Consider the following 25,898-nt stretch of genomic DNA (forward strand, 5'->3'; position numbering starts at 1 on the left):
GCCACACAACAAGCTCCAGAATCACTTTCAGTTACATCTGTCAAGGAAGAACCCTCTGCAAGGTAAAAGGGGAAAAAAAAAAACAAACCCCAAACCAAAAAAACCAACACAAGAGAGAGGAAAATTTGATCTGCAGGTACAAGGCTGTAAATGCAGCTATCTGAAGAAGAAACTGACACCTTCAGGCCAGTCTTGCAGGAACTGTCACCTTTAGCAGTTAAGTATTGAACAAGCAGCAATGGGGAACTGAGTAACTGCAGAATGGCACACAATGCACCTACAGCTATCCAAATACCAGTGATGTAGTGGGAGCTTATAAATGTGAAAAAGTATGTGGTATTCACTCAGAAAACCACAGTGTTTATGAAGTAGGAGAGTTAGAGGCACATTCAGATGTACATGATTATAAAATATAATTTAACAAGTTTTCAGAACTATCCAAGCATAAGACTTATAAACTTTAATCTTCAGAACAATATGTGAATATTGTGCAGTGCTCAACAATTTACAACAATATATTCTGTATTGTTTGGATATTGTTAAAGTGGTAAGTGCATATATGATGTTCTTCTTGGACTTCACCCAGTGCTTGTAAATTTTTGTTGAAAATGACCATGACATAACCTGAATCAAAACAATATTCCAGTAGAGTTATGCTAGTAATAAACACGTAAGAGCAGACTCAAGCTCTGATGGTGAAGGATTTAATGTGACATATTAAACTTCCAAACCTAAAAATACAGTGTTAATTCATTACAGTGTTATACAGATTTTTAAGCACAAGGTAAAGCTATACCACCGTTACACATTTAGAAAAGGCTATAGGAGAAGACAGTAAATCCACATGCATGTTTAAGGACACAGTGTAAGCTGCATTTTCCTTCACCATGACAAATCCAAGGTTACATTAGCAAGGGGAAAAATCTCACTTTGCCAGTGAGGTTAGCAGTAGCACTGTCTTGCACCTTTAGCTGCTTTACATTATCTTCATTTATGATTTTCTTTCTGTGTGTAGCACTTGAGATGAGAGTCTGGTGACCATCACCGCACTATGTTATAGTTACATGTCTTACAGTAACAGGCTGAGGGAACTGGGCTTGTTCAGCTTGGAAAAAGAGATGTCCTCAAGGGACCCATGAGCAGCCTGCCCATACCTATGAGGAGGTTGTCAGGATGACAGCCAGGTTCTTCCAGTGAGAAAGGGTGTAAGTTGAAACACAATAGGGTCAAACAGGATAGAAGGAAAACATTTTCCACCATTAATACAGTCAAGCAGTGGAAGAAGTTGCTTCAAAAGCTTGTGAAGGCTCTGTCATCTTCTGTTTTTCAAGACTTGGCTGGATAAAGCCCTGATGAAGCTGGTCTGAGCTCAGAGTTGGCTCTGCTTTGGGTAGGAAGTTAGACTAGAAACCTCCCGAGGCCCCTTCCCCACTTGAGTTAGCTTACAATTCTACCTACTGTTTTTGTGGCACCCTTCCTGAAACCAGGGCTGGCAGCCTGATCCTTATGTTTACTTATTCGACAACTACTGAGCGCGTCATGGCTGCTGCCTAATTAGCTAGATGGATCAATATGAAAAAATAACACAAAACAAACATATCGCCCAATATGTCCAAAAATTCAAAGGAATGATGGGCCCTGATTGATACTAGGGATTCCATAGGGGAAAACATTAAACTGATTTTTAGCCAAAAAAGCCCATAAAACATGGTAGATTAGGTTCTTAGTCCTCTATCTAGTCCAAGGATTCGCTGCAGTTAAAGCCTTCAGATGCTAGTTGCTAATGTAGCAAAATCAGCTTCTCCTGTTTGCAGGAACGGTTTGTACTGGTGCAGCTATACCTGTCGTTATCATAGGAACGCATTCATCACTGGGCTGAGCCATGGTGCTGCATGCAATAAGGACTTAGGGATTTAGGCACTGCAGTTTGAAAATTATGCTTTCAGTTAGACTTGAACAAGTTTTCTAAATGGGCTTGCTCTTCCATAAACCATATCATAACAGAAGAACAGAGATTATTATCAGACATTGTAATATCCTTCATTATTACTGGATGAAACATATATACTATTATCTTCCCTGCAATTCGACCTGAACTTTAAATAGATTAGCAGAAGACTGGTTTATTTCTGCAACACTTAAATAAGTGTGGCTACAACTGTTAAATTATAAACATATTCCTTATAGTTGCCTAAACTCATGGGTTTCTGAAGGTCATCAGACCCATGTAAGACCAGCCTAGCTAAACATAGCGTGCTACCTGCCTGTATGCTAAACTGCTAGCATTTAAAAAAGTTGCATGTAGAAATGCAGTCTCACTATAGGTTACGCTGTTTCAAGAAAGCTAATGAACATACTTATAATTGTAGTGATACCACTGGTCCATCATGTAATAAACTCATTCTACACTTGTAAATTACTTTTGTTCTTTAATACGACTACAATGGAGCAATATATAAATAGTTATTTTCAGCACTGGAAATATAATAAACCACATACAGTGGAACACATATCTGCTGAACTCTACCATCCTGAGATTCATGTATTCAGACATGAAATTTGGTCCTACTCACTCAGAGCTATGCTTACGAGGACCAGTGTTTTGCTCTCTAAAAGGATTTTCATGAAGAAACATAAGCAAAAGCCAGAGCAAATAATTATTTGCCCATACATAAGATTCTTTTATTGGTCATCGCTACTACTCTGAAATTTGATAAGACACCACAATTTCAAAGCAAGTTTATGTTGACACATTCACAGACTGTAGTTTTGTATGTAAGAAAATCCAGCAAGTTTTTGATGGTCAATAAAATCAGAAACCTGCAGCATCAGTAATATCAAAAGATACCTATACTTTTTCTTCCAGACCTAGCAAAAGTACACGGTGAAAGGAGACTGTTACTACTTAAAATGCATTTACATTGTCGTTAATGCCACCTCCGTTCACCAGTTCTGCTTGTTGACTTTTGTCAGATTTAAGTCCCAACTTTACAGACACTTCCTCATAAGTGTTAACACTATGTTTGGTCTTGGTACTTTTAGTTGCAACTACCTTCTCAGACTACAAACTCAGAACCCAGATTTACTTAAACTGGGTTTGTGTACGTAGCTCAGATGCTAAAAGATGCTTAGTAGCCAAATCGGATACTTGAAGGAGGCTGAGCAATTACAGCGTAACATTAATTATTGTTTAACTTTCCTCTTAATTAAGTATGATCAGCGATGCAAAGACACGACAGGCTTTGAGTAGACACAGTGGGGAAGCCCAGGTCAGGACTGGAATGGTGACGGAGACCTCTGGTGGGAACAACGAGGGAAGCAAGCTGGTGGTACAAAAGTCACCAGCTATTTCTCCAGGGTGCTTGCTTTCTGAAAGAGCTCTTCCATCTGTAAACTTTACACTCATACATAAACGATAAAGAAATCAGTAAACGGTCCATGTTACTTGCTTGATTTTGTTTGATATGACTAGCTGCTCTAAAACATCTCGGGAACGATCTGCAAAAAAACAAAGGAATTTCTTGTTATTCATTAAGAATATATACAGGTAGTGTTTGGAAATTAAGTAAACAACAAAATATTTAACTCAATTATATATCTCCATTTATGGTTATCTTTCTACTACAGTATCACACTTCAGATATACCTTTAGTACTCAAAACCACTCTGTTCTTTCTCCAATCACATAAATGTAAAGCATCACCAACCAATCGAACTTAAAAAACCCAAGACAGATAGATCATAACCTCTCCTAAGTCTGGGTTGTTTTTTTTTCAGGCTCCCTAGTTCTATTCCATCCATTCCACTGTTTCTTGAATGGATGCTGTTCCATACTTTTGAAATAGAGTATGAGTTTAAGATGCTAACATATTTTTCTGAAGTCTTTATCATCAACTTTGGATCTTCATCAGCATGTTGAGGGGTAAAAAAAGTAAATAAAAAAAAATCTTCAAACTCCAAAACAACAAAAATTTCCCTCTCTGAAGGTCACCATTTTTTCAAAGCAAAATTCTCACCTCGCTTTGAAAATCTCAGTGTATGAGTATTATTTTATCTGGTAAGTTATTACTTGTTTGAGATTATTTTAAAAGTGTAGCGTTCTTTTCCAGGGAGCAAGAAGATACTATCACGTAGTAATTACTCTTCTTACTGCCCGCATGATTTGACCTACCTGTTATCAATGGACATCCATGGAACAGAAAAATGTGTATCTTCGGACAACAAGTAAGGACTGCTTCCACAGCAACATCAGTCAGATTCACACAGCGCTCCATGTGGATCTCCTGTTATGAAAACAGCAGTAACAAAAGCCTGTCAGAGCACCCATAGTTTTGGAGGCTGAGCTTTCCTTTGCCCAACCATTTCCAGAGATACCCACCCAGAAGAAACTATGACTTACTACTCCTCTGTGCACTGACCTCATATGTGGTCCTGTGCAGACCTGGAAAATACCCTCAGGAAAAATAAGACTGCTTTTCTATGAAGAGTCAAAACTAGAAACACAAATCTGAGTTTTCCCAAAACACGTATTATTCAAGACAATGAGAAAACTCTTCAATGAGATTCTACAGTCTTAGAGTCCCTTCAGTGTTCCTATGACACACATTCTTCTAGCAATTTGTTGTCCAGGAAAACAGAACCCAAACTGAATTCTGGGGTTTCCCCAAAAGGCAGGATTCATGAGCCTCTGCTGAAGTTCCCAATATCTATCTACCTGTCTACATAGTTCCTAAAAGAAGTCTAAGAACGTCTTCCAAGACTAGACTAAACTGGTTTTCTTCATTTCTCCGCAGTCATATGTGGTAGAGAAAGAATAAATTCAGAATAAATTAACAGATTACCAACTTTTTCTTTTCCCCTCTAAACTGCCTTACATATCAATAAATTAACATACAAGAAGAAATCTAGAAAAGAGATGATCAAACCTAATGAAAATAGCATTTGGGAAAACATACTTTGGAGATCCTGGGGTAAAAATAAAACCCCCATAAACCCACTGTTTTATTGTGAAAGAGTGCCTTTCCAAATTATAAACTCCAAGGATCTTCAAAGAACACAGAAATGGAAGGGACCTTTTGTAATAAATTCAACTTTGTACAGCATGATGACATAGAAAAAAAGAACTTTATTCAAAGAACCAAATTATATAAAAGTTGATATATGTATAGTTTTTAGCTCATTTTAATAAGTGAAATGTGGAATCTGAATGCCTCTGAAGTAAGATGTATATAGCTGCCTGCTAGCTACAGTTTGAGAATTTTCAGACCCTACTTTTTTCACCATGTACCTGACATCAGATCACTGTCTATAAATTTGCACTTTGATGATATCAAGCAGAGGTATGAGGATTGTGACACAGACAAGGAAGAGTTACACTGAAGAAGAGATTCTAGCAAATAATTCCATATTGTCTACTAAATTTCTTTTCCTTACTACTTGTAAACCAAGAGACCTAAACTGTTCTAGTTGTTCATACTGACAGAACACAACTTCTGTTTTTAAAACTGCCATTCCACACAAACCAATTAAATTTTGCCTTATTAAAACTGCACAGACTGCGTCCCCTGAATAAAAAAAAAACACACAACCCACCCCAGAAACAAAACGCAAAAGCACTTAAATACATTGCCTTTAAAGTGGATGCAAGTACAGAGCACATGAAAACAAACAAGCAAAATCTGTATCACTATTCAGTCTGTCATGACTGAAATTTCCCATCAGTTCTTCTGAAATCTAAGCCCACTACCTCAATATTACTTTCTTGAACACTTACAGATGAAGCAGGTCTTATGTAAGCTACCTAACTTGTTCCTGATCTAGTGCAGCTTCCACAGGCATCCATGCACACACAAACAAAAGAAAACCTGTGCACCTTCAATGAAATAGCAACCACAGCAATGCAACCAGGAAACACCAAAAGCCACGTTTTGTAAGCTGGAAATTTTTACTAAGAATAAATGGAACTGCATTTCTATGGCTTGAAGAAAAAGAGCTTGCACACAATTCTCTGCAAACTCTGGACAGTAATAATACAGAAAAGAGCAGATAATCCTGACAGAGTAATTATGCCAGCATTGCTGGAAAATAGTTCAAAACCCTCTAGGAACCCTCTAGGGACTTTACAGAACCCTGCCTTACTCAACTACAAACCTAAAACTTATTACAATAAAGTTATGAAAACTTTGTGTTTTAAGACAGATACTGAAGACTTTTGAGAGTTACCTACTCTGAATGACCCAATCCAAACCACAGAGATACACGCTGCTTTACATTTGTAGGCTGGACACAAGAGGTGTCTTATAAAGACTATCTGCATAGTCTCATGGTTGTTTAGAAAATCTGGAAACAATGCTTTGCTACAGCTAAAGGTGTAACCAACTAAAAGACAAAGATATTTTCAAGTAACTTCTAGTGCGTGTATATATATATATAAAATCTCATTGCTATGGTCTGAAAAATAATAATTTAATCTGTACCACAAGACTTATCAAGACAAAAAAGATTGTCCAAAATAGACAAAGTCAGCTGGAAAAAAAGAAAACAAAATCTAATTGTTTGCCCTACAAATACAACAATATCAGATCTATTTTTTCCAGGTTATTAATACTGTCAGTTGATCCAAATTTGGTATTTTGTTTAGTGTTGGCTTTTCTATTAAACACTATAAAACTAGCAGAAGTATGGCTTGTTTCCCATCTTAGTTTCTAGATGCACAGCTTGGATCCAGAAGCAGCCCTTACAAAAGCAAACACACACAGAGAGAAAGTAGAAGATCATTTATGGTAAGAGGTATGGAATGCTTCTTCTCCATCCTTTTAGCACTGTCCCTGTGGCTACAGAATCTTTACAGAAAGACAACTCTGTTTTCATGACTTAAGAGATTTACCTATGTGGAGGTGCTAACTGATGTCTTAAATCCATGAAATTATCCATATTACAAATTCTGCCTCAGTGTTGAACAGAATCAAGTAATAACTCCAAAGAAGTCAAAAGAAAAAGTTAAGCATTCATTTGCATTTATTATACAGCTGTCTAAAGCAATGTCAGTTAAAAGAAGCATACTACATTCAACAGAAGAAAATCCATCTTGAAAAGACTGAGGTTATCAAAAAGCTGGTCTGGGGCATTGCCACAGACAGGAAATACTCAATTCATAACCAAAATTAGGGCCACTAAAGGAAAAATCAGTCAATAAAAACCACCCCTCAGAAGTAGCACAGATAATAATTTAAAAATGCAGGTATTTGCTTTTGTTCATTTTTTTGTTACTAGGTTAAGGCAGTTACCTTTAAATTCTTTGAACACGTTCCACTCACTAGTGCTACAACGCCATCATCTGTTACCTAGAGAAAAAAACCCATGTTATTAATACAATAGGCTAAAGCTCAATTTTTTCAAACACAGCTATTTGTATGTGTGGGGAAAATATTTTAATTTATTCACTCCCTGCAGTCACTGAATAAACTTAGCATTACAGTATTTTCTTCCCAACTAAGCTTGTAGAGAAAATTATCCATGTATGTTTTTTTCAGTCTATTAAACACTGCTACATTTTGCTGCTACGAGATCCAGCCTGCCTTTCTATCCAGATGTTTTCAAGTGTGTAACTGCTATTTCTGCAGCTTCCTTGTCTCATTTAACAGTAGGTATTAGGGTCAGAGCATGGCACTTTTAATTTGTAAGATCTCTACCTAGACCAATTTGTCTCCTATTTTCATGACTGCTGGAAATGTCCCTGAAGGAAGTTTCCTGGGCTAGGGAAATAAAAAAGTAATCATAGCAGTCTTTTATCTGCTGTCTTACTTTTATTTATCCTAAAGCAAACCAGTTACACAAGACAAAAATCCCTCAAACAAGCAGTCTTACAGTAGTCGTCATACACTGCACTAAAATGTTTGTCGAAGTGATTGGCTACAGACAGCCATGAAGCAATAATCACCAGCAAGAGAGAGGAGAGAGACAAGATACAACTTTCCTTAGAAAGGCAAGAAAGGCCAATTCAGTAGTTTGCTTCTGGGAAGCAAATGCATTAAGCTTCCTTGCCACTTCAAAAGTTGGATTGGGTATCAGATGCACGACACAAGTTTTTTCATAGAACTTATACTAGATGGCAGGAATAGCAGTCACCGAATATTCCCAGTAAGGCTCAGACAAACTTGACAACTAGAATCCAGGGACCACAAACTTCATTTCTGTTTAAAGATTTGATTACTCCCATTGCACAGATTGTCTTAATGCCTTCTGGCCTTCTATTGCAAGCCTACTGTACAGAATTGTAATAGAAAGGGTCAGATCAGTGTGAATGGAGAATGAACAGGAACGTCCTAGCATGGAGGCACATAAAGGCCTGTAAGAATGGCAGTTGTTAGTACCTAGCTTAGCAGGTCTTCAAGATGACAGCACATTTAGTTCCTTAAGACACCTAGACCAGGACACAAAGGGCGGTAAATGAGTAAATTCTATTAATTCCTATAGGTGGGACAGAATGGAGAGTAATCACTGTCAGTGCCTAAAGGTATGAAATGGCATATCCAAAACCAGTCCGTGGTCACCAACCTAAGACCAACCAGAGTAAAGTGATAGAGACTTGATAGCTTGTGTCCCTTATCCTCCATGTCATCAAAACAAAGCTGGAACAGACTGTGTGGTTGGTGCCTGAACACTGGAAAGACCATCTCAATGCTACTGTCTTGATGCTTGTAAGCATGTTTATGACAGCATGAGAGCATGAAAACAGTTTTGTATTAAAAGAGAGTCCTCTCACTTTCCTGTACAAGCTTACAGCAACCGCTGCTATATTATTACTACAGTGTTGCAGTATTGTTTCCTATTCTGTTGAATATCCATGTGCATTGCCTGTAATGCCACATCTGCTCATTGTCATCTACGGATACATTCTTATGTTGGGGATAAACCCCCTGCAGTTAGTACCAAGCCACAAACACATCAGCTTCTTGGTAAGACTAGCTGTTACCAAACTCTGTATGCATCTCTAGCAAAGGCTTACGTAGCTCAGTACAAGCAGTTCAGTACCAGCAGTTCAGACAAGAGCAACCCAGCTTTGCTCTGCATGAGAAGTGTCTGAACAGATCAAATAGCTAGCCTGCAACACTCCTGCTTTTGCCAACACATTTTGCAGAGCATAAACTGTCCCACATCTGAAGTACCGAGGCCTGAGCAACAGGCCCTGAGACAAAGTTGACCTCTAGATGAACCCACCAACCAAGCATTATATACCTATAGTATCCAATCATTAACAGAATATGCATGATCATTAGTTAAGTATGTATGATCATTAGCAAAAGATGTAGCTCAGATAAAATATAATCATTAGCAAAGACAGAGTGCATCCTTGCTTGCTTAGAGGCAGGTGGTCGAGGCCTTGAAACCAGACACATGGCCTTGTTTGGAAACCGGTGGTTAAAATCAAGTAGATTAAAGAAACTCGCTTGGTTCCTCCCTGAGCCCTGGCCAGGCTTTGGTGGGATTGGAGAGGAGAGTGAAACCAGATGTTTCTGCATTTGTAATTTGTAATTATGTGAGCTTGTTTATTCAACAGTATGAAACTTGGACCTTCTTGCAGTGGCTTTGGAGACCTCACCTACAAGGGGATGCCCTGCACGGGACTTCCCAATTGCTGGGGCAGGCCTGCCAAATCCTCACTGCAACAGGGGCTCCCCAGTGACTGCAGATCTGGGTGACGGTAGCGTATTAGGGTGATTGGTGATGTACCTTTCTTAGTCACTATAGCTAACCTTACGTAGTAATGATTAGGTGCACTACCTTGCTTATCTGTTTTATCGCTTGAATCAGGGTATTGTGAGCTAATCCTTTTGTATGTGCATATTGCCTTATTTTCTCTATTAATTTAAAACAAACAGTAAATGAAGGTTATTTTCTTTATTGGTGTTCTGTGTGCTATCTATTGACCCCGTCAATTGGCAAAACAACATCCTACACAGAAAACTGTTACAGTCTGGCAAGATTCTTCACACAATTATTTGCCATACATTGAGTCAATGAACATTAAAAGAGAAAAATGTATTGTTTATTGGTGCAGGAATTTGGACTCCTGTGTTTCTACCTGTTAACACTGCTGGGATTTAGAGCACACTAGAAGTAGAGCTGTAAGTACAGGATTTATGTATGAAACCTACCTCCTTAGAATGGTAATATAAGCATTCTGATAAGTAAACATAAACAGATTTCCTAAGTGGTCCTGGGCCAGTATAGCAGAGCTCTTCAGGTCAAGCTTCCACTCACATTCTGTGTGCATACAGGGGACACAGAGCTACAGATCCTTCTTGGTTCAATCCTTCTCTTGCCTCACCTGCCCCATTTCTTCTTATTCTGTACCACTTCTATACCTCCTGCTTATTGTACTTCATCTCTGCAGTCACTGGATGAACCTATTTTTAAAATTACTACATCAGCCTTGAGGCATTTGGGTCCCTTTGTAGTCTATCTCACATATGCTTCCTTGTTTCTGCAAGTGAGCTGCGCTCTTCTGCCTGTTCACTTACTTCCAGTGTTCTCACTATTCTACTCTTTCACACAGCTTTGCCAGTTCCACTTAATATTTTTACTACATATTCTGGCTCTCAAACACAAGAATATGGTTAGGCCTTCCAATCTGTACAGGCACGAGCCATCCTTAGCTTCTATGCTTCATCTTAAACTTATTTCATTTATATCTAGTTTCCCTTTATTTTTAGGCAAATTAAATTCAGAATTCTAGTGTATTACCACCATACAATTATCAGAAAGGAATAAAAAAAAAAAAAGTAGAAACGTTTAGTTACTGAAGAAGTTTTAATCCCATTTAAAACATATACAGGAAAACATAGCTATTTCCTATGAAGAAAGAGAGAGGCAAAAGGAACAAAAAAGTAATGAAGTTTGAAGCAATAAGAGTTAAATGATAATAATAAAAATTACCAAGAAAAAGATTAAAGTTACTTTTGATGCCCTACTTCTGGAAAAACTGAAAGAAAATAGCATTTAAAATAAGAACCTGCTACATGTTTTCCAGATCTGACACTTCTCTATGAATGCTCTGTGCTTGACTCATTCAACATAATCACTCACCATCACAGACAACTGCAGGCTACACCGACTGCAAAAAATCCTTTCCCTCACTTCATTATCTTACTGTAATTATGAAGTATGTTACAGTATTGCTGTTGCAGCTGATCTCCCCCTTCTCATGCTAAATACTAACTGTTGTTAAATCCTACCTGCCCTTTCTGACATTTTAAATGTCATTCTTTCCGTGATGCCTCCACAACTTAACTCTGACAAGCCATTCAGAAAGCACAGTCACTCTTCAACTAGAACTAATTATGGAGTGTTTACTTCTGCTAGGGGCTCATATTGTTTGACATCCTATATTATTATTACTCAGGTCAGTTTGTCCTAACTGAAAGCAGACAATAATCTGTCCAAGATTCTACTTACTTTAAAGTAAATATTTTGGACTTTACAACTTGAAATAAATGATTGCTCTAAATAAAGACACCAAAAAGAAAATCTCCAGTATTAGGTACATTCTAGTAACAGTTTATCTTTGGCCTACAACATATACTGTAATACCAAGATATGTGTTCTTCTGGTTACCAAGATACAAAATATTATCTTTCCTTTTCCTTGAGAGGAAGACCTTGGAAATGAACTGTGGTTCTAAATCTTGTCAAGAGTAGAGCTAAAAAGATCCCCTCTCAATCACGACAAATTTAAAAAATAAACAAACAAAAGTCAATTAGCCAATTGCTAACAGAGTTACCTGAGTAGATGAAAAGTCCACACTGTGAAGAAATTTGCAGTTTTCTCCTAGTGCCTGCAGAGATGCATCCATGATGCCTGAACAGCTGCCCAAGTTCACTATTTGTAGGAACTTGCAGTTGAGTGCAAGAGCAAGTACTCCACTGTCAGTTATATCACAGCACCTTTTAAAAGACGCTTCACGCAAGTAAGGACAGGATAAGGCCAATGCTATGACACCTGTCAAAAAAACCAGAGCAATTTAAAGAACTATTCGTTTTTTAACATAACCACCATGCTGAATCCAATATGCTGTCATTGACTGTTCAACTTCCATCTCATGCCATGTCACCAAGACTCTGTACAAGGAAATAATTTTGTGGTTGGTTTCTTTCAATTCAAGGATGACAAAAAGAAAATTACAATGAACAGTGCTAGAGTTGGTAAGGATTTCTGAATGCTGAATCCCCTTCTATACTGCAGAGGGGTATTATATACAAAAGGTACCACCTCAGTGAGTGCATGAAAAAAAACGTCAGTGGCTTGAAAGCAGACTAATGATAGCACTAGGACCCACTGATGGTGCTGTGAATATCAGGCAAAATGCAAGGTAAGAGGTCATGTTCAAGGTCAATTCAAGAAATCAAAACAATAGCTCAGAAGTAGGACAGGAACCAGGGACACCTATGCTCAGGCCAGCACTGAAGGTCCATGGGTAGCTGGTATAGGTGAGCGTGGGCAGGTGAGACCAGGTACGGCCATTAGGGTCTGTTGGTGCCCTCAGAACCCTGACAGTTAGTAATAACCAGAATATTTGCCCAGAAATGTTAGATAGTAGTCAATAAAATAAAAGCACATGAACTACAAATGCAATTCACGAAAGGAATTTATTTCAAGGATAACGGAAACATGATGATTATAGTGGTACAGAAAATAACATCACTTCTGGATAGATACAACAAGCTGAATGTCATTGAGGTACATTACTATGCAAGAACTTCAAAGAAACATGGATAAAAAACACATACTTGCTTGCGTCAGAACCACTTTGCAAAGAATGATAAAACGAACAGTAGCGGCAGTTGAATTTGACAGAGAGGTACTACTGGATGCTGTTTATTAAAAGACACTCAACATTCCACATGCAGCCTACAGAGTAAATGTTGGCTCAGATATTTCTGCATATGGTAGCCAGCAGGTTTCTTAAAAAAAAAAAACAACCAACCAAAACACCCACCCAAAAACCCAACAAAAAACCAAAACACTACCAACCCCCTCCCCTCCCAAAAAAACAACCAAAAAAACCCCACCAGTTACTGAATCAGTAAAAGGTAACAACGCTTTAAAATGGGGTGGGTTTGTATCTTCTTTTCTGTATGTAATTGTGATCAGTAGTAAAGAACTGTTCCAGCTTAAATTAAATACTCCATAACTGATTCTCAGTTCAAAAATGGCTATTTATATGTAGGAAAGTTAGTAAAGTTGCATGGACTAGGAACCTGCCCATGAAGACCTGGACTTCCCAGTTTTAGTTGCAAGGTAGTTGGGAATCTCTGTCTAAATAGATGAAAAGTACACAATGAGCTCTAGACTTAGCTAGTACCTTAGAATCGTACTAGGAATCAGTGGACAGATGAAAGCATGGAGGGAAGACTATCGCAAACTGTATCTTCGGGGTCAAAAAGTATAACAATGAGGTGACATTGAAAATAAGTAAAATAAATTTTTAAAAGTTTAACCAATTACTTAAGTAAAAAGGTAAATGTCTCACTACACAGTGGTAAGAAAATACAAACCAAGAGTGATCTAAAGTCAATATACATTAGGTCAATACTAAATTAATGTTTTGCCTCAATTTTCAATTAGGATGAGTTAATGATGAAACAAAGGAGTAAGTGTAATCAAAGGACAAAAAAAAAACCTTGTAGGAAATAAAACTCAGCAAGCTTAATTCTTTTAAACTAACAGCTCCTGATACAACTTGAAACTGGATGTTAAAAGTAACACATGAAATCCTAAAGTCCTAAAGCAAGTCAAGTCTTTTAAGTCAGAGAAGATGCTACAAGCTTATTAAATAAACAAACATATTTAATTAAAAATGGGGGAAAATGTAATTTAGGAAATCACAAGCCTGAAACTTTAACCAGTATTACTGGTAAGGCTCTGAAACAAATTTTGAGGAAGGAATAATTAAGATGAAGTGGAAAATATGATCAAATGTAGCATAGGTTTGCCAGAAACCTAGATAAGAGTAACCTGATAGCTCTCTTTCATAAGATAATCAGTGCTCTAGGCCTGTAAATTACACCACTGAAGTGACTTTTAATTAGTATTGGTGTAGCATTGGGGACTTCTTAAAACAATATTTACCCCAGATATTTTTTGCAATTTACTCCAATCTGACAAGAAAAATAAAACAGAAATAAGATCCCAGTTATCTGTGCACAGATAACGTACCTTCTGAAGTGATTCCCAATCTGTTTTCTTTGCAAGAATTTAAGTTGATTCTTTTCAGTTGCTTGCACTTATAAAGCTGCAATAATGCATTATCTGAAATATCACAGTCTCGGAGGTCTAAAGACTCTACAGCAGGGTGCAACACCTGTAACAAAAACCTACCATTTCAGTCAAACTCTGCTGTATTATAAAACATGCATTTTTTTTCTAAAATACTTGTAACGTTAGATATCACATAGATATCAAATAAGTATTTGAAAAAAACATTCACTAGATGTGGTTATCAGTCCTAGGAACTAGAAACTCTGAAGAAAATATGGTATATTTGCTGCAACAGCTAATCTACAGCATGAACATTCAGTTTCTGTGATCACATCTAGGGTAGGAGCACATGAACACTATTATTTAAACAGTGGAAATACTGATGGATAATACAGTTGCTAACACTAGTGCTTCTGCCAGCACAGATAAGTTTAGCACAGATAATACTCTCAAACTTACCAGCACAACTTTGATGGCAGAAATCTGAGCATAAAAAAAATTACTGTGATCAACACTTCAATCCACTGAACAGATAAGGGTAATATTTGAAAGATATTTTGCCCCAGGGTATTTTTCTCACCTGCACACACTCTTTTTTTCTCATAAACAAGCGAACTCATTATCATACACGAGGAGTTACCAAATCCTCATTAAATAGGCTCTTTCACTCCCACAAGACCATAGGTTGGAGTTTTTGTGAAATCTTCCCCAAGAGAACATTTATGAAATTTAGACCCAAAGCAATGGAAGTCTTCAGATTCTAATAACAATAGCCATATAGCTTACCTCAAATTAAGTTTTCAAGGATTCTCACTACTTTAAAAAAAATACTGCTTATAGCCCTCTTGAGCAAACAATCTATACCTTTGCTGAGCTGTCCTTCAGACCAACAGGCAAACATTAGATCAGGTTTTCACATTACCTTATATTATTCCCTTCAGCTTGTAATTTCCTTCCTTAACTCACAAGGATAAAAGCATATGGTAAATTTCCACACACAAGCAAAGATAACAGCATAGATGACAGGCCTGTTACAGGCCTATTCTTTTCTCAGGTTCACCATTCTAACAGTTACAATAACAATATTACAAGGAATACTGTTTTTCTGTTCGGCAAATATGTTAAGGTGCTAAAATCCTTACTGACAAATAAAGGCAAATAAGCCTTCTGTAAAAAAAGCAAATGCTTCTAGTGGATTGTAACTGCAACCTTTCTGCAAAATGAGTGGCAGACCTCAGACAGCTTTGACAGCTTTTCCTCCCCAAACACTAAAAGCCTCAGTCTTTTTATGCCACAAAACCACCAACATATCCCATAATACATTTATGAGTAGTTTTCACAAGATAACATGCAGCTCTTATTTCACTCATATTTCTGAATTCATATCTAAGGAACTAGAACAGCCAAACCCTGAGATGGCCAAAGTGATCACCAACATTTACTCAAGATTATTTCCCTGACTGTAGGCTTTCTTTCAAAATTCCAAACTGCCTAGGACACAAAAAGTGAGCAAACTGCTGGTTTTGAAGCCACATGAGAAACCTTATGAAAGAAAGAACAATTAGATGTAAGGAAGTCTAGATGAGAAGCAATAATACTATCAGAATGTTGCCTATTTGCAGTAGCTAGATCAAGTGTCCCTAGCTCATGGTTCTTCACACAGTCAGGTATTACTTGGAGATTTGCTTTCTATTATTATTCACAGACTCATAATCACTGAATGCATATACTAAAATATAATCTGTCTCAAAGAAGATGGAATTTTAGATAAAGTAAGGATTGTTTGGATGCGGAGTACAGGAGATTAAAGTATGGATTTATATCCTGTGGACACAAGCTGAATGGCTTTACAGAGCTTTTGGTAAAAGTGAGGTAGAAAACAGGAGCTGAGCATGCATGTCATGGAACACAGCTCCAAGCAAAGTGCAGAGTAAGGGGGGGGGGGGGCGGGGGGGAAGTATGATAACACAAATCTGGGCATGAACAGGGAAGTAAGAGATTAAATAGAAGTTTATACCGAAGTGCAGATTAACAGAATTTAAACTGGAAGAAATTTAAGCAAAACGCTTAAACACCACCAAAGAAAGCACACGCATAAAAGCGAATGAGATAGCATAGCCTGGAAAATTCTAAGAGAATAGATCTAGGCACAAGATTGTGGGGACTATGAAAGAAAAGGGCAGAATGGAAACAACAGCAAAGAAAAAAAAATTCCTTATCCATATAGAAGACTAATTTAGATGTCATAAATGTGTCAAATGTAGAATAGCTTGGTTATACATGATGTGAGCTAAGAATAGTAAGAGGAGCTAAACAACGTAAGCCATTTTTGCTATGCCAAGCAACAAGAATATCTGCAAAATGAAAGAACAGGAAAACTGAAAAGCAAAATGGTATGGAGAAGCAGCATGAATTCGGAATCCAAAAGGTGGCTAGCATTTTTTTTACAAATCCAAGTGAGATAAACCTGGAAACTGTTAGTGAGGAAAACTAAGGTATAATATGCCCAAGCAAAGTGATGACAGCTAAAGATAGAATTGCAGGAAATTACAGGAACAGAGAAAGGAAAAACACATGACAAAAAGAACCAGACCAGAATATCCCAGTGTCAGATGGAAAACAGGCTCCAAGAGAAGGCACTCATCAACTGCTGAATGAAGACAATGACAGATCAGATTTTACAGAGACACAGGAGAAGACTGTAACTTAAACTAGAGAGTTTATTTACAGACTAAAGATACCCTGATAGCTTTTGTGCATTTATACACACACAATCATATGGTTTTAATTATACACATTTCTTAGGGTTCTTGGAAAGGATGACTTACTGAAAAGATAGCCTAAACCCAATTTTGTCAACTTAAATTTTCCAAAATAAGTGAACAAGACTGATTTTTGCTCAAAGAATTGTTTTGAACAATCAAAACGTGGTGCACACTAAAGATAATTTTTTTTTTCGTAAGTTTTCCACAGTACTTCTGATTTTGCGTCTAGTCTTGGCTTCACTATTCTCGCTCTGAGAAACTGATACTATTTGCCTCTTTTGAGTTACAGGTCAAAGCAGGAACGAACAGGGAGTCATTCATTTTCTGTTTCCCCAAGGTCAACCTTTAGCCTTCCTCAATTCTCATGCCTCCCTTTGAGGCAAAACAAGATAACAGTAGATAGATACCAAAACAGATGTGCCCCTGAATTTGCAGCTAAAGAAAAATCATTAACTAGTTTCATTTTGAAACACTGACACATATAAGCGAGCAAGAGAAATCAGAGAATTTGAACTATCAGTTTCTAGCCCTAGCATCATCATATTGCGAAGAGTCAAGATTTAAATAAATTATAAGGAGATTATGTGCACACAGAAATGTACAAGTCCCTGAAATCTTTTCATTACTATATTATGCACTAATTTCTTGAAACATACTGCCTTCAGGAACAGAGACTGGTTAGCAATAGTCCAGTTTCCTGATACTGAAGAGGGATAATAGATGCCAGCTGATTACACAGAAGTCAATTATCACTGAAGGGACAACATTTTAAATTTACTACAAACATAATCCTATTACTACTAATATAGGACTATTAACATTATGAAATTTAAGGAAAACAAACATGAACAGAGTAAGTGGGCCTGAATTTACCTGTTGTCTCATGTAAACAGTTTATTTCATCCTTGTGTACTATCACAGACAGTAAAGTTTTGAATGGGTTCTTACCTCACCAATATTTGAATCGGTTATTTGCCCTTGCCTACTCATTAATTTAATCAGTTTATCCTTTATGTTGGGTGGCATTGACTTAATATCTGCAGCATATCTGGAAAGGTTCCTTGTCAAACACTGAAGGCACCTGAAATAAAAGAAATTTACAGTACAGTCAAAAAAGGGCATTACATAATAGAACTAGAACAATCAAGCCGTAAGATGTCATCTTCTGCATCCAGCTATGCTGTCTTCAAACCTTATCAGTTCCAGCTGTTTCATGCTACCACCAATTCAGTTGTTGCCCTTTGGAGTCAATCAGCTGATCCTTCTGTGCAACTGTTTCCCAATCAACTGTAGGCAAAAATTAGCTTCATTCACTGCAGCCACCAACCCAGCTCACAAAATGAATTTACTGGTAGCACATTCACAGCGTTAAAAAAAATATAAATCTTTTCACCACTTCAACCTCCACTTGGTAGGCAGTAAAAGCTTTAGTTGGGACAGCTGGTTCCAGAGATGGGACATCTCTTTCACCTCGGTTGAAAACGTTAAGGAGATATTTTCAGATGTAGTATTTTTTTCACTGCCTAGTTTGTAGTGCTAATTTTTAACATTAATTGTGCTGTGTAACCCTGTGCTCAACCCTTTTAACTAGAAACTATCTTTTTAACTAAATCTGATCACAGAGAATTGTCACTGGACATAGAAATCTTTCTGTCTTAGTAGGCTCCTGGAAATCTCAAATAAAAAAACTCACGGTCCTACAAAGTAGATTAGGCAAATAAAAGAACAAGTGGACACATGGAAAACGTAATACATAGGGGAAAGTGAACCTACTTGGATTTTTACAAGGTATTAAAAAACCCTTGTCAGCAATGGTTCTTCAAGAAATTAAGCTGCCCTGGGATGAGAAGAAAGGTTCTCACACAGGTGGCTGAAATCCTGTGACAATCAGAGATAGGTTTGACTCAGTAAGCACAGCCATTCTTTTTTTACTAGCAGTATTTTAGGCCTCCTTCCTTCCAAATGTTTATTCGTAAAAATGATTTATCAAACTGAAGAAAACAACATGATTATCACACACACCAGGCTAGAGATTTTGAATGAAATTAATGCCAACATGTACTGCATTTTCTATACATCACAAAACACTCTGTCCTTTAGGCACCTTTTTTGTATTTGGGTCAAAATTGCTTCCTTGTTCCAAGCAACCTGTTCCCTTGGCCAGATATTGAAACTTGACTTACACAAAGTCTCCATCATAAGACACTGCTGCATGAGAAATTGCAAACAAATCTCACAGACACACAAGGCTTAAGTATTTATCTGAAAAGGAAGGGCTAAGTAGAAATAAATATTCATAAGCTAATAAAATCAGGGAATGCTGGGTGATGCTTTAAGACAGGATTTGAAATCCTAGAATTTTATCTGTGTGAATGTGTTATAAATTGAGACCACAACGGATCATAATCCAATTAAAATTTTATTAATTATAGCAAGTAGAATATGAGCAAAAACAGCGCTGGACGGCAGGGGAGTCTGCGCTCCGCCAACTGCCGTCCTGAGCAGTTCAAACAGTCCCTTTTTATACATCTTTACTTCCGTGTTCATGAAGTAGTGGAGGTGCTCTGCGCATGCTTCAGTTGTTGTTAGGGGGTCGTTTTCTGCCTCCTGGTGGTTGTTGAGGCCGAAGTAAGAAGTCTTCCTCCTTTGTCCCATAGTTGACCCCTCACTCATCTGTCCTTATATGGGGTTGTTTGCCCTGTTTCTGTCGGTTCCTGGACATCTGGTGGTTATCTTATCTTGCACAAGCGGTATCTGGTGGCTGTTTTAGTTTGCATAAGCGATTTCATATCTTTTGCTGTCTGACCTTTACATTGGGCTTAACATAAATCTTAATAAACAATACCCTAGTCCATAGTTTCTCACAAATGCAAGAAAAAGGGATCATTTCAGTCAGAATACATTAAAAGACTCCAGATGGAACACAGCTTTTTGGGAGAAAACATTAAGAACTTTACTTAAGCAAAATAAACCAAATACATCAGTATTCATATAAGTGGATCAGAACCCAGGTAGAACATTTGAAATAATGCTTTCCGAGGTCAAATATACAGAAGAGTATTCGCTTATGCTATACCGAGTACTGTAGAGGGACACTAATCATGCAATCCTATTTTTTTAAGATTCCTAAGGCACTTTAATGTATCATAGGATACACAAAATGTGAATTCCCAACCTCTGCAACTTTAAATTACAATCACAGGCTTACGGAAACACTGGAGGCAACTCTGGGAAAAGTTTATGAATATCTTTTAAGTGTACTGAGCGTACTGCCCTTCAGAGCAATCACCACACTCTCATATGTTACAAGATAAACTGCTAGTCTTTAAGGAAGGAACTCTCTGAAGGGAGATTTTATTATCAAACAACCAAGTTCCTAGGTAAATGAGGAACATTAACTACAGCGAAGCTAACCAACATCCTGAGATAATTGAAAAGGTAACACTTTGTTGTCTAGGAAATACCAAGTGTTTAAAAAGCATTACACTACAGCAAAACTGAAATGGAGGGAGTTGAAATGGGGGAAGAGAGGTAACTCCTCACTGTTCCCTCTTGCTTAGAAACCTAATGTGTCCATGTAAGTGATGGACTGCTTTGATTTGGGAGTTTACTACCTACCGATCATAGATGCTCGAATTAGATTCCCTAGGCCAACTTTCCTTTTTAAATCCTATCCAAAATGTTGAAGGAAAACATTAGGTTCCTACAAAATATTTTGCTTTTGTAGAATCAACATTTTTCCATAAACTTGCCCTACTAGTAAACTCACAGCAGCTACTGTTACTGCCCAGTAACATTCTCTATTGTAGTTGGCATCTACACCTTCACATGATCTAGATACACACAGCAATAACCACAAATGGTAAGTCTAGACTAGAATGCATTCACCTGGCAAACAAATTCAGTCCCAGTCTAAATTACATGAATCCTATTTTTCATGGACAGGAAAAACCAAGATGCACTTTACTCTTGTAATGACCTGATTAAAAAAAAAAAAAAAAATCCTTCTTGCAAACCCCCCAACTGCTTTTTCCCTGCTCCACCTTATCAAACTTGTTACACCAGCTGCTTATAGTTCAGAGCTGTTTACAAAGTATCAATGGCATACTCATTTGTTCCAAGTGTATCGAGATGTGCAGAATAGAAAAGGCCTATGATCTTTAACCGTAAGCTTTATGACAGAGTTAGGGCCTTATGACAGGACAAACGTGTGTATTTCCAACACACAAAGAGAAATTAGATCTTTAGACTACTTGTTACAATACTTACTCATAAATTACATCAAAGTGTAGCTTATACTAAGTTATGTCACGTGAAATAGAATAGCAGAACAGATGCTAGACATGGGACACGTCAGAAGAAGAATGAACCAAAAGAACAGATACTAAAATAGGTGTAAAAGCAAATAAAAAAATATTTTCCTTCCTGCATTCTTCAGGGTTGGATAATTTATGTTCATAGTAAGACCGTAAAAGGAAGCTGTTTTGAAACTGATGCTTTACTTCTGTCCTCAGTTTTCATTCATCGAGATGGTACCCTGCACATCTGCAAATGTTCCGATGCCTTTGCAAGACCTTAGTTTTTCAAGACGCTAACAAGTTAGGTAACGCATCAGTCTGCAGTAAGTTGGTTCCCTGTTAATGCTATCTGTTTCACAGGAACTATCTACTAATGACACATGGAACAATCAAATCTAAGCAATACCTAAGTACATACTCTTGTGACGACTGACATGTGCAGCACGCTTCTTTATCACGCAGTGACAATCTTAATTAAAACACCTTTAAATTTGATGTTTCGTTTCTGTTGCTCTAAGACTCTCATTTTTGATGGTAAAAAACTCTCTTGGTTCCGAGCTCATGTCTGGCCATGAACAAGTCAACTTAAAAACACCTGCCAGGGCTCTGAGGGATCTGTAACAGCACCCTCCTAGAAGTATGACAGCTACAGCTGCCTCCTCTGCCTTTCCAGCACATGCTGCTGCTGCCAAGCATCCACTCTATTTGGCAGGCCCTGCAACTTTTACACTGTCAGTTTGCAACCAAGCGTAATTATGTAAACCAACAACAAATTTGGTGTACCTCAATATGCTGGCCTTAAAACTGCATCAGCTAGGAGTGTGTGTGGAAGTTGGTCATTTTTCATCTTGGAAACAATAACCTCAGGAAACAGAAGCTAATATAAGCTATAACTTTCGAAAGAAAAAAAAAGAAAAAAAGGATGTTTCTAAGTATTTCCAATATGATGCTCTTGTGCATGTGACCTCTGGTGTGCTAATTTCTCTTTTAGGGTAGGGGGCAAAGGCCAACAGGTGGCAAACACCACCAAGCAGGAGAAACACCTTAATAAATGCACTTTCTGTTAGGTTTGGAGGCCGTAAAAATAATGACTTCATTAAAAGGACTATGCCACACTAACAATTTGTTTCAGTTTTTAGTTTCTGTTGTAAGTTCTGTTAGTTAAACAATAAGCCTAAGGGGTAACATAAGTAAAAAGCTTAAAGTGCAGTCTGGATTAAATAGATGGCCATCACCTGATTGGCATAAGACAAGAAACAACACAGTAAGATCACACACAACTGTTAAAAAGTTGTGTAATTATTCATTTCAAGTCTTACTCTTATAACAATTATATTGTTACACTAATATAGAAAGCAGCTGCAGCAGTACTAATAAAGTAGTATAAAAGAGATTAGTAACCAATCAGAAGTAGAAACTGTTCATGGTATCAAGCGCTACAGTACATGTAAAGAGAAATTACTAGATCTAGGATCTAAGGGTAATCACGAGATAAGCACGTAGTGTAATACAGATCTTAAAAATAATTTTACCAGATCAATCATGCACCAAAAAAAGTATGGGTACCATTCTAGCTTTGCAAAACCACAAGTGTTATTAGCAAGACAAAACCCTTTTAAGTAATTTCTATTAGCAGTCCAGCTGTCATTACACACCACTCTAATCAAATGTAAGGTCCAAATACAAGCTGAAAAGGCAATTTCCACACCCACCTTGTCTCCCCAACCACTTTTTACTGCACTTTCCTCATGCTGGCTCTGAAATTCACAGCTGTAGTATAAGCTGTTTGGCATTTGATCCGAATGAAAATTCCTTTGACAAAAACTGTGAGGTCACAGAAATAACACTGCCAGAACAAGTGGCTGAGGTCAGGGTGCAGCAGCAGCGTAGACTTAAGCCTAATTAGATTTAGCATATAGCCACAACTCTGGAGTCCCTATATAGAACTTTTTTGGAACAGAACCTTGCCTGGCACCAGAATACCAACAAATAACAAATTAAACCCATACCAATTAAAAACTCTAGAGAGGTCAAAATATTATGGGTCTACAATCTGAAGTGTAACATAGATTTCTAAGAATGGAAAGAAACAAGATTTCTATATGGAAGCACATTTAAAAAAACACTAAAATTTGCACAGTAGTAATGACACCTGTAGCAGGTCATTGCAGAAGACACTGTAATGTGAAGACAGTGATTTCAAGCAGAATCCACGCAGAGTTTAACCTCAGGCCTCGCTTGCAGAGACCTGTACAACAGCATGAGTGACTACTACACAACCTGAGCACACACCATGATGACCTTCAAGTCATTCCTCTGGACATGTGTAAAGATGCACTTCCTCTGGACATGTGTACGCCTTCACTGAACCTCAGCGACCGCTGGAGAAACTTGGCTGACAGACTAACAAAGAAGCCTATACATGGCTCCAACTCGGTATACATACAAGTAGACTACACTATCCACATTATTTGTCTTGAGATTAAATAGCATGTCTACATGTAACATTCCTTTACTTGACTGCAGAAATGAAGAACAGGTGTTCACTTCTAAAAAGAAAAACCCTTATCAAAGCTCTAAAGACAACAGCAAGCGTGAACCTCGCCATGGATGGGATCTGTGCAACACACCGATCAATGTGAGAGGGCTTGTCTCATGCTGCAATAGCTGGGGTCCTTGGCATCTGAAAGGACATGAGATTGCTATTGCATTTTCTACCTCTACTGTCCGTTGCGCAATACATCAGTTGGCTAGCCTTGAGAATTGACACCTTCCCTAATGAGATGCCAAATGAACCAGCAGCTCCTCAGTGCAAACCAGCACCCTACCTTTGGCTAGGATGAACTTTCTGAGCCTTTTGGGGAGCTATGTATGCACCTATCATGTGACTGTGCCCTCTTCTGTGATGGATGCCTACTGAGTCATGTGAACGGTCAAGCGGTCCTTTGTCATCCAAGAGCACACACTTCAGTTACATGCCAAATACATATTTATCACATGATACCTACATTTTGGCCACTGAGTAAATTAACTTTTCTGGTAATTCATCCTGAAGGAGGCAGATTGCCACCACATACCCATAGTATGTAAACCCAGCTGTATCTAAAAACTTAAATACAAATTTAAGATTATTTTTTTTTAATCTTGAAGGTACTTAGTGGCTAATGCAGCCATGCTTGAATAGGGACTTGCAAATCTCAACGGAATACTAAGTTCAAATTTGCAGAAAATACTCCAACACCTGGAAATCAGCGGGAGCTATGCCAAACCTTCCAGTTACATTTAACTGTCTCTTGACACAGAATTTTAAATTTAGCTTGAGAAAAAAGCTTATTAAGATTAGTCGCGCTGTTTTCAAAAAGCTGGTTGATATTCTCAGACTACATTACTCATCTGCAGTTTAACCAATTAATCATTTGAATTACAAATGTTTTCACTGCTAATTCTGCTTTATAGGAAACTATAAAACACTGGCTACACCAGGGCAACTATAGTCTTATCTTCAGTGCTTTAAAATAAGAATAAAATTTTTAACTATTGTTTGATAGCCATTTTTCCTTTACCTGTCCAGCTTAATATTTCATTCCTATGCTGTCTCTAAGTCCCTCCTGAACACAAAGGAATTTGATATAATGAAAAAGTAAAGAGCAAAACACCATTAGTAGATTCACTGGGGCCAGGAATCCCCAGCCATCCCTCCACACCCAGATCTTTCAGGGATCGTCCTGTTATCTCCCTGCCAAACCCCGTTACTAATGTCAAGCCCTGCCACCCGCCCTGTAACTCCTCCCGAATTGTCACCTCTGCCAAACAGCGTCAGCGAGCCTGTCACCACTACCAAACCCTGTCACCTGCCCTGCCACCCCGCCCAAGGCCTGACAAACCCTGTCCCCCTGGGCAAACCCCTCCTCCGTGCTCCCCCGCAGGCGGGCCCCGCGGGCTGCCCCCCGGCGGCGCTGCGCTCACTCGAGGCCGCGGCCCCGCTGAGGGCTGGTTCTGGCCCGGCCGCCGGCCCTGAGCCCGCGGGCCTTCCCGGGAGAAAAGGCGGCGGCCGGCACAGGGAGGGGGGTGTGGGGGCGGCACTCACAGGTCCAGGAGCAGCTGGACTTCCTCGCCAGCGCCGTCCCAACCGCCGCTCAGGCGGCTCATGGCGGCGGCGAGGGCCGAGCAGCGCGGCGCCAGGCAGGCCGAACGGCTCCGGGGGACGGTGCCGAAATGGCGGCGGCTCCCTGCGGCTGGCGGGCATGACGGGAGGTGTAGTCCCGCTCCGGCCCGCCCGGGGACCGCCTGCGGGCTTGTGGCGGCAAGGGGCAGCGGCGCCTCGTGAAGCGAGCAGAAATGCCGTGGGGCACCCCACGCCTCGCACAAAGCGGTGGTCTCTCCCCGCTTCCACTGCTTCGTGTTTAGGACAGAGTCTCTCCCCAAGCCCGGACGACGTACAGAGGAGCCTGGGGAGACTGAGGTGATGTACAGAATTAAACTCCATAACTCGAAAGTTATAAAGTAGGTGTGTTTATTGCGTGCAGATGCACGGGGGATCGCTCCACCACAAGCATGCATGCCCGAAGTGACGAAC

The 25,898-nt window shown here is 38.7% G+C and overlaps 1 protein-coding gene across 2 annotated transcripts; it reads right to left on the reverse strand.

Annotated features, from left to right (window-relative positions):
• Nucleotides 1-688: 688 nt before the first annotated feature.
• Nucleotides 689-25,631, reverse strand: AMN1 (antagonist of mitotic exit network 1 homolog). 2 transcript variants are annotated; one of them, XM_040595258.1, is made up of 8 exons: nucleotides 25,410-25,498; nucleotides 18,798-18,902; nucleotides 17,973-18,105; nucleotides 14,218-14,362; nucleotides 11,783-12,000; nucleotides 7,287-7,343; nucleotides 4,172-4,283; nucleotides 689-3,498 (listed from the first exon to the last, which is right to left on the reverse strand). In XM_040595258.1, the coding sequence occupies exons 3-8, from the start codon at nucleotides 18,048-18,050 to the stop codon at nucleotides 3,425-3,427; spliced, it is 684 nt and encodes a 227-aa protein (XP_040451192.1). In that variant the 5' UTR covers nucleotides 18,051-18,105; nucleotides 18,798-18,902; nucleotides 25,410-25,498; the 3' UTR covers nucleotides 689-3,424. The 2 variants fall into 2 exon arrangements, with proteins under 2 accessions (XP_040451192.1, XP_040451191.1); XM_040595257.1 differs by lacking the exon at nucleotides 18,798-18,902 and having other exon boundaries at nucleotides 25,410-25,631.
• Between the last annotated feature and the right edge of the window lie 267 nt (nucleotides 25,632-25,898).

This window comes from Falco naumanni, chromosome 5 (genome assembly GCF_017639655.2).
Source record: "Falco naumanni isolate bFalNau1 chromosome 5, bFalNau1.pat, whole genome shotgun sequence".
In the NCBI taxonomy this organism is placed as follows: domain Eukaryota; kingdom Metazoa; phylum Chordata; class Aves; order Falconiformes; family Falconidae; genus Falco; species Falco naumanni.

Excerpts from the sequence above, each read along its gene's own strand:
- AMN1 (XM_040595257.1), bottom strand. The coding sequence starts at position 25,471 with ATGAGCCGCCTGAGCGGCGGTTGGGACGGCGCTGGCGAGGAAGTCCAG. Across the intron at positions 12,001-14,217 it reads ATTGGGAATCACTTCAGAAG|GTGTCATAGCATTGGCCTTA; the intron begins GTACGTTATCTG and ends TTTTTTTGACAG. Across the intron at positions 3,499-4,171 it reads TGGATGTCCATTGATAACAG|ATCGTTCCCGAGATGTTTTA; the intron begins GTAGGTCAAATC and ends GTTTTTTTGCAG.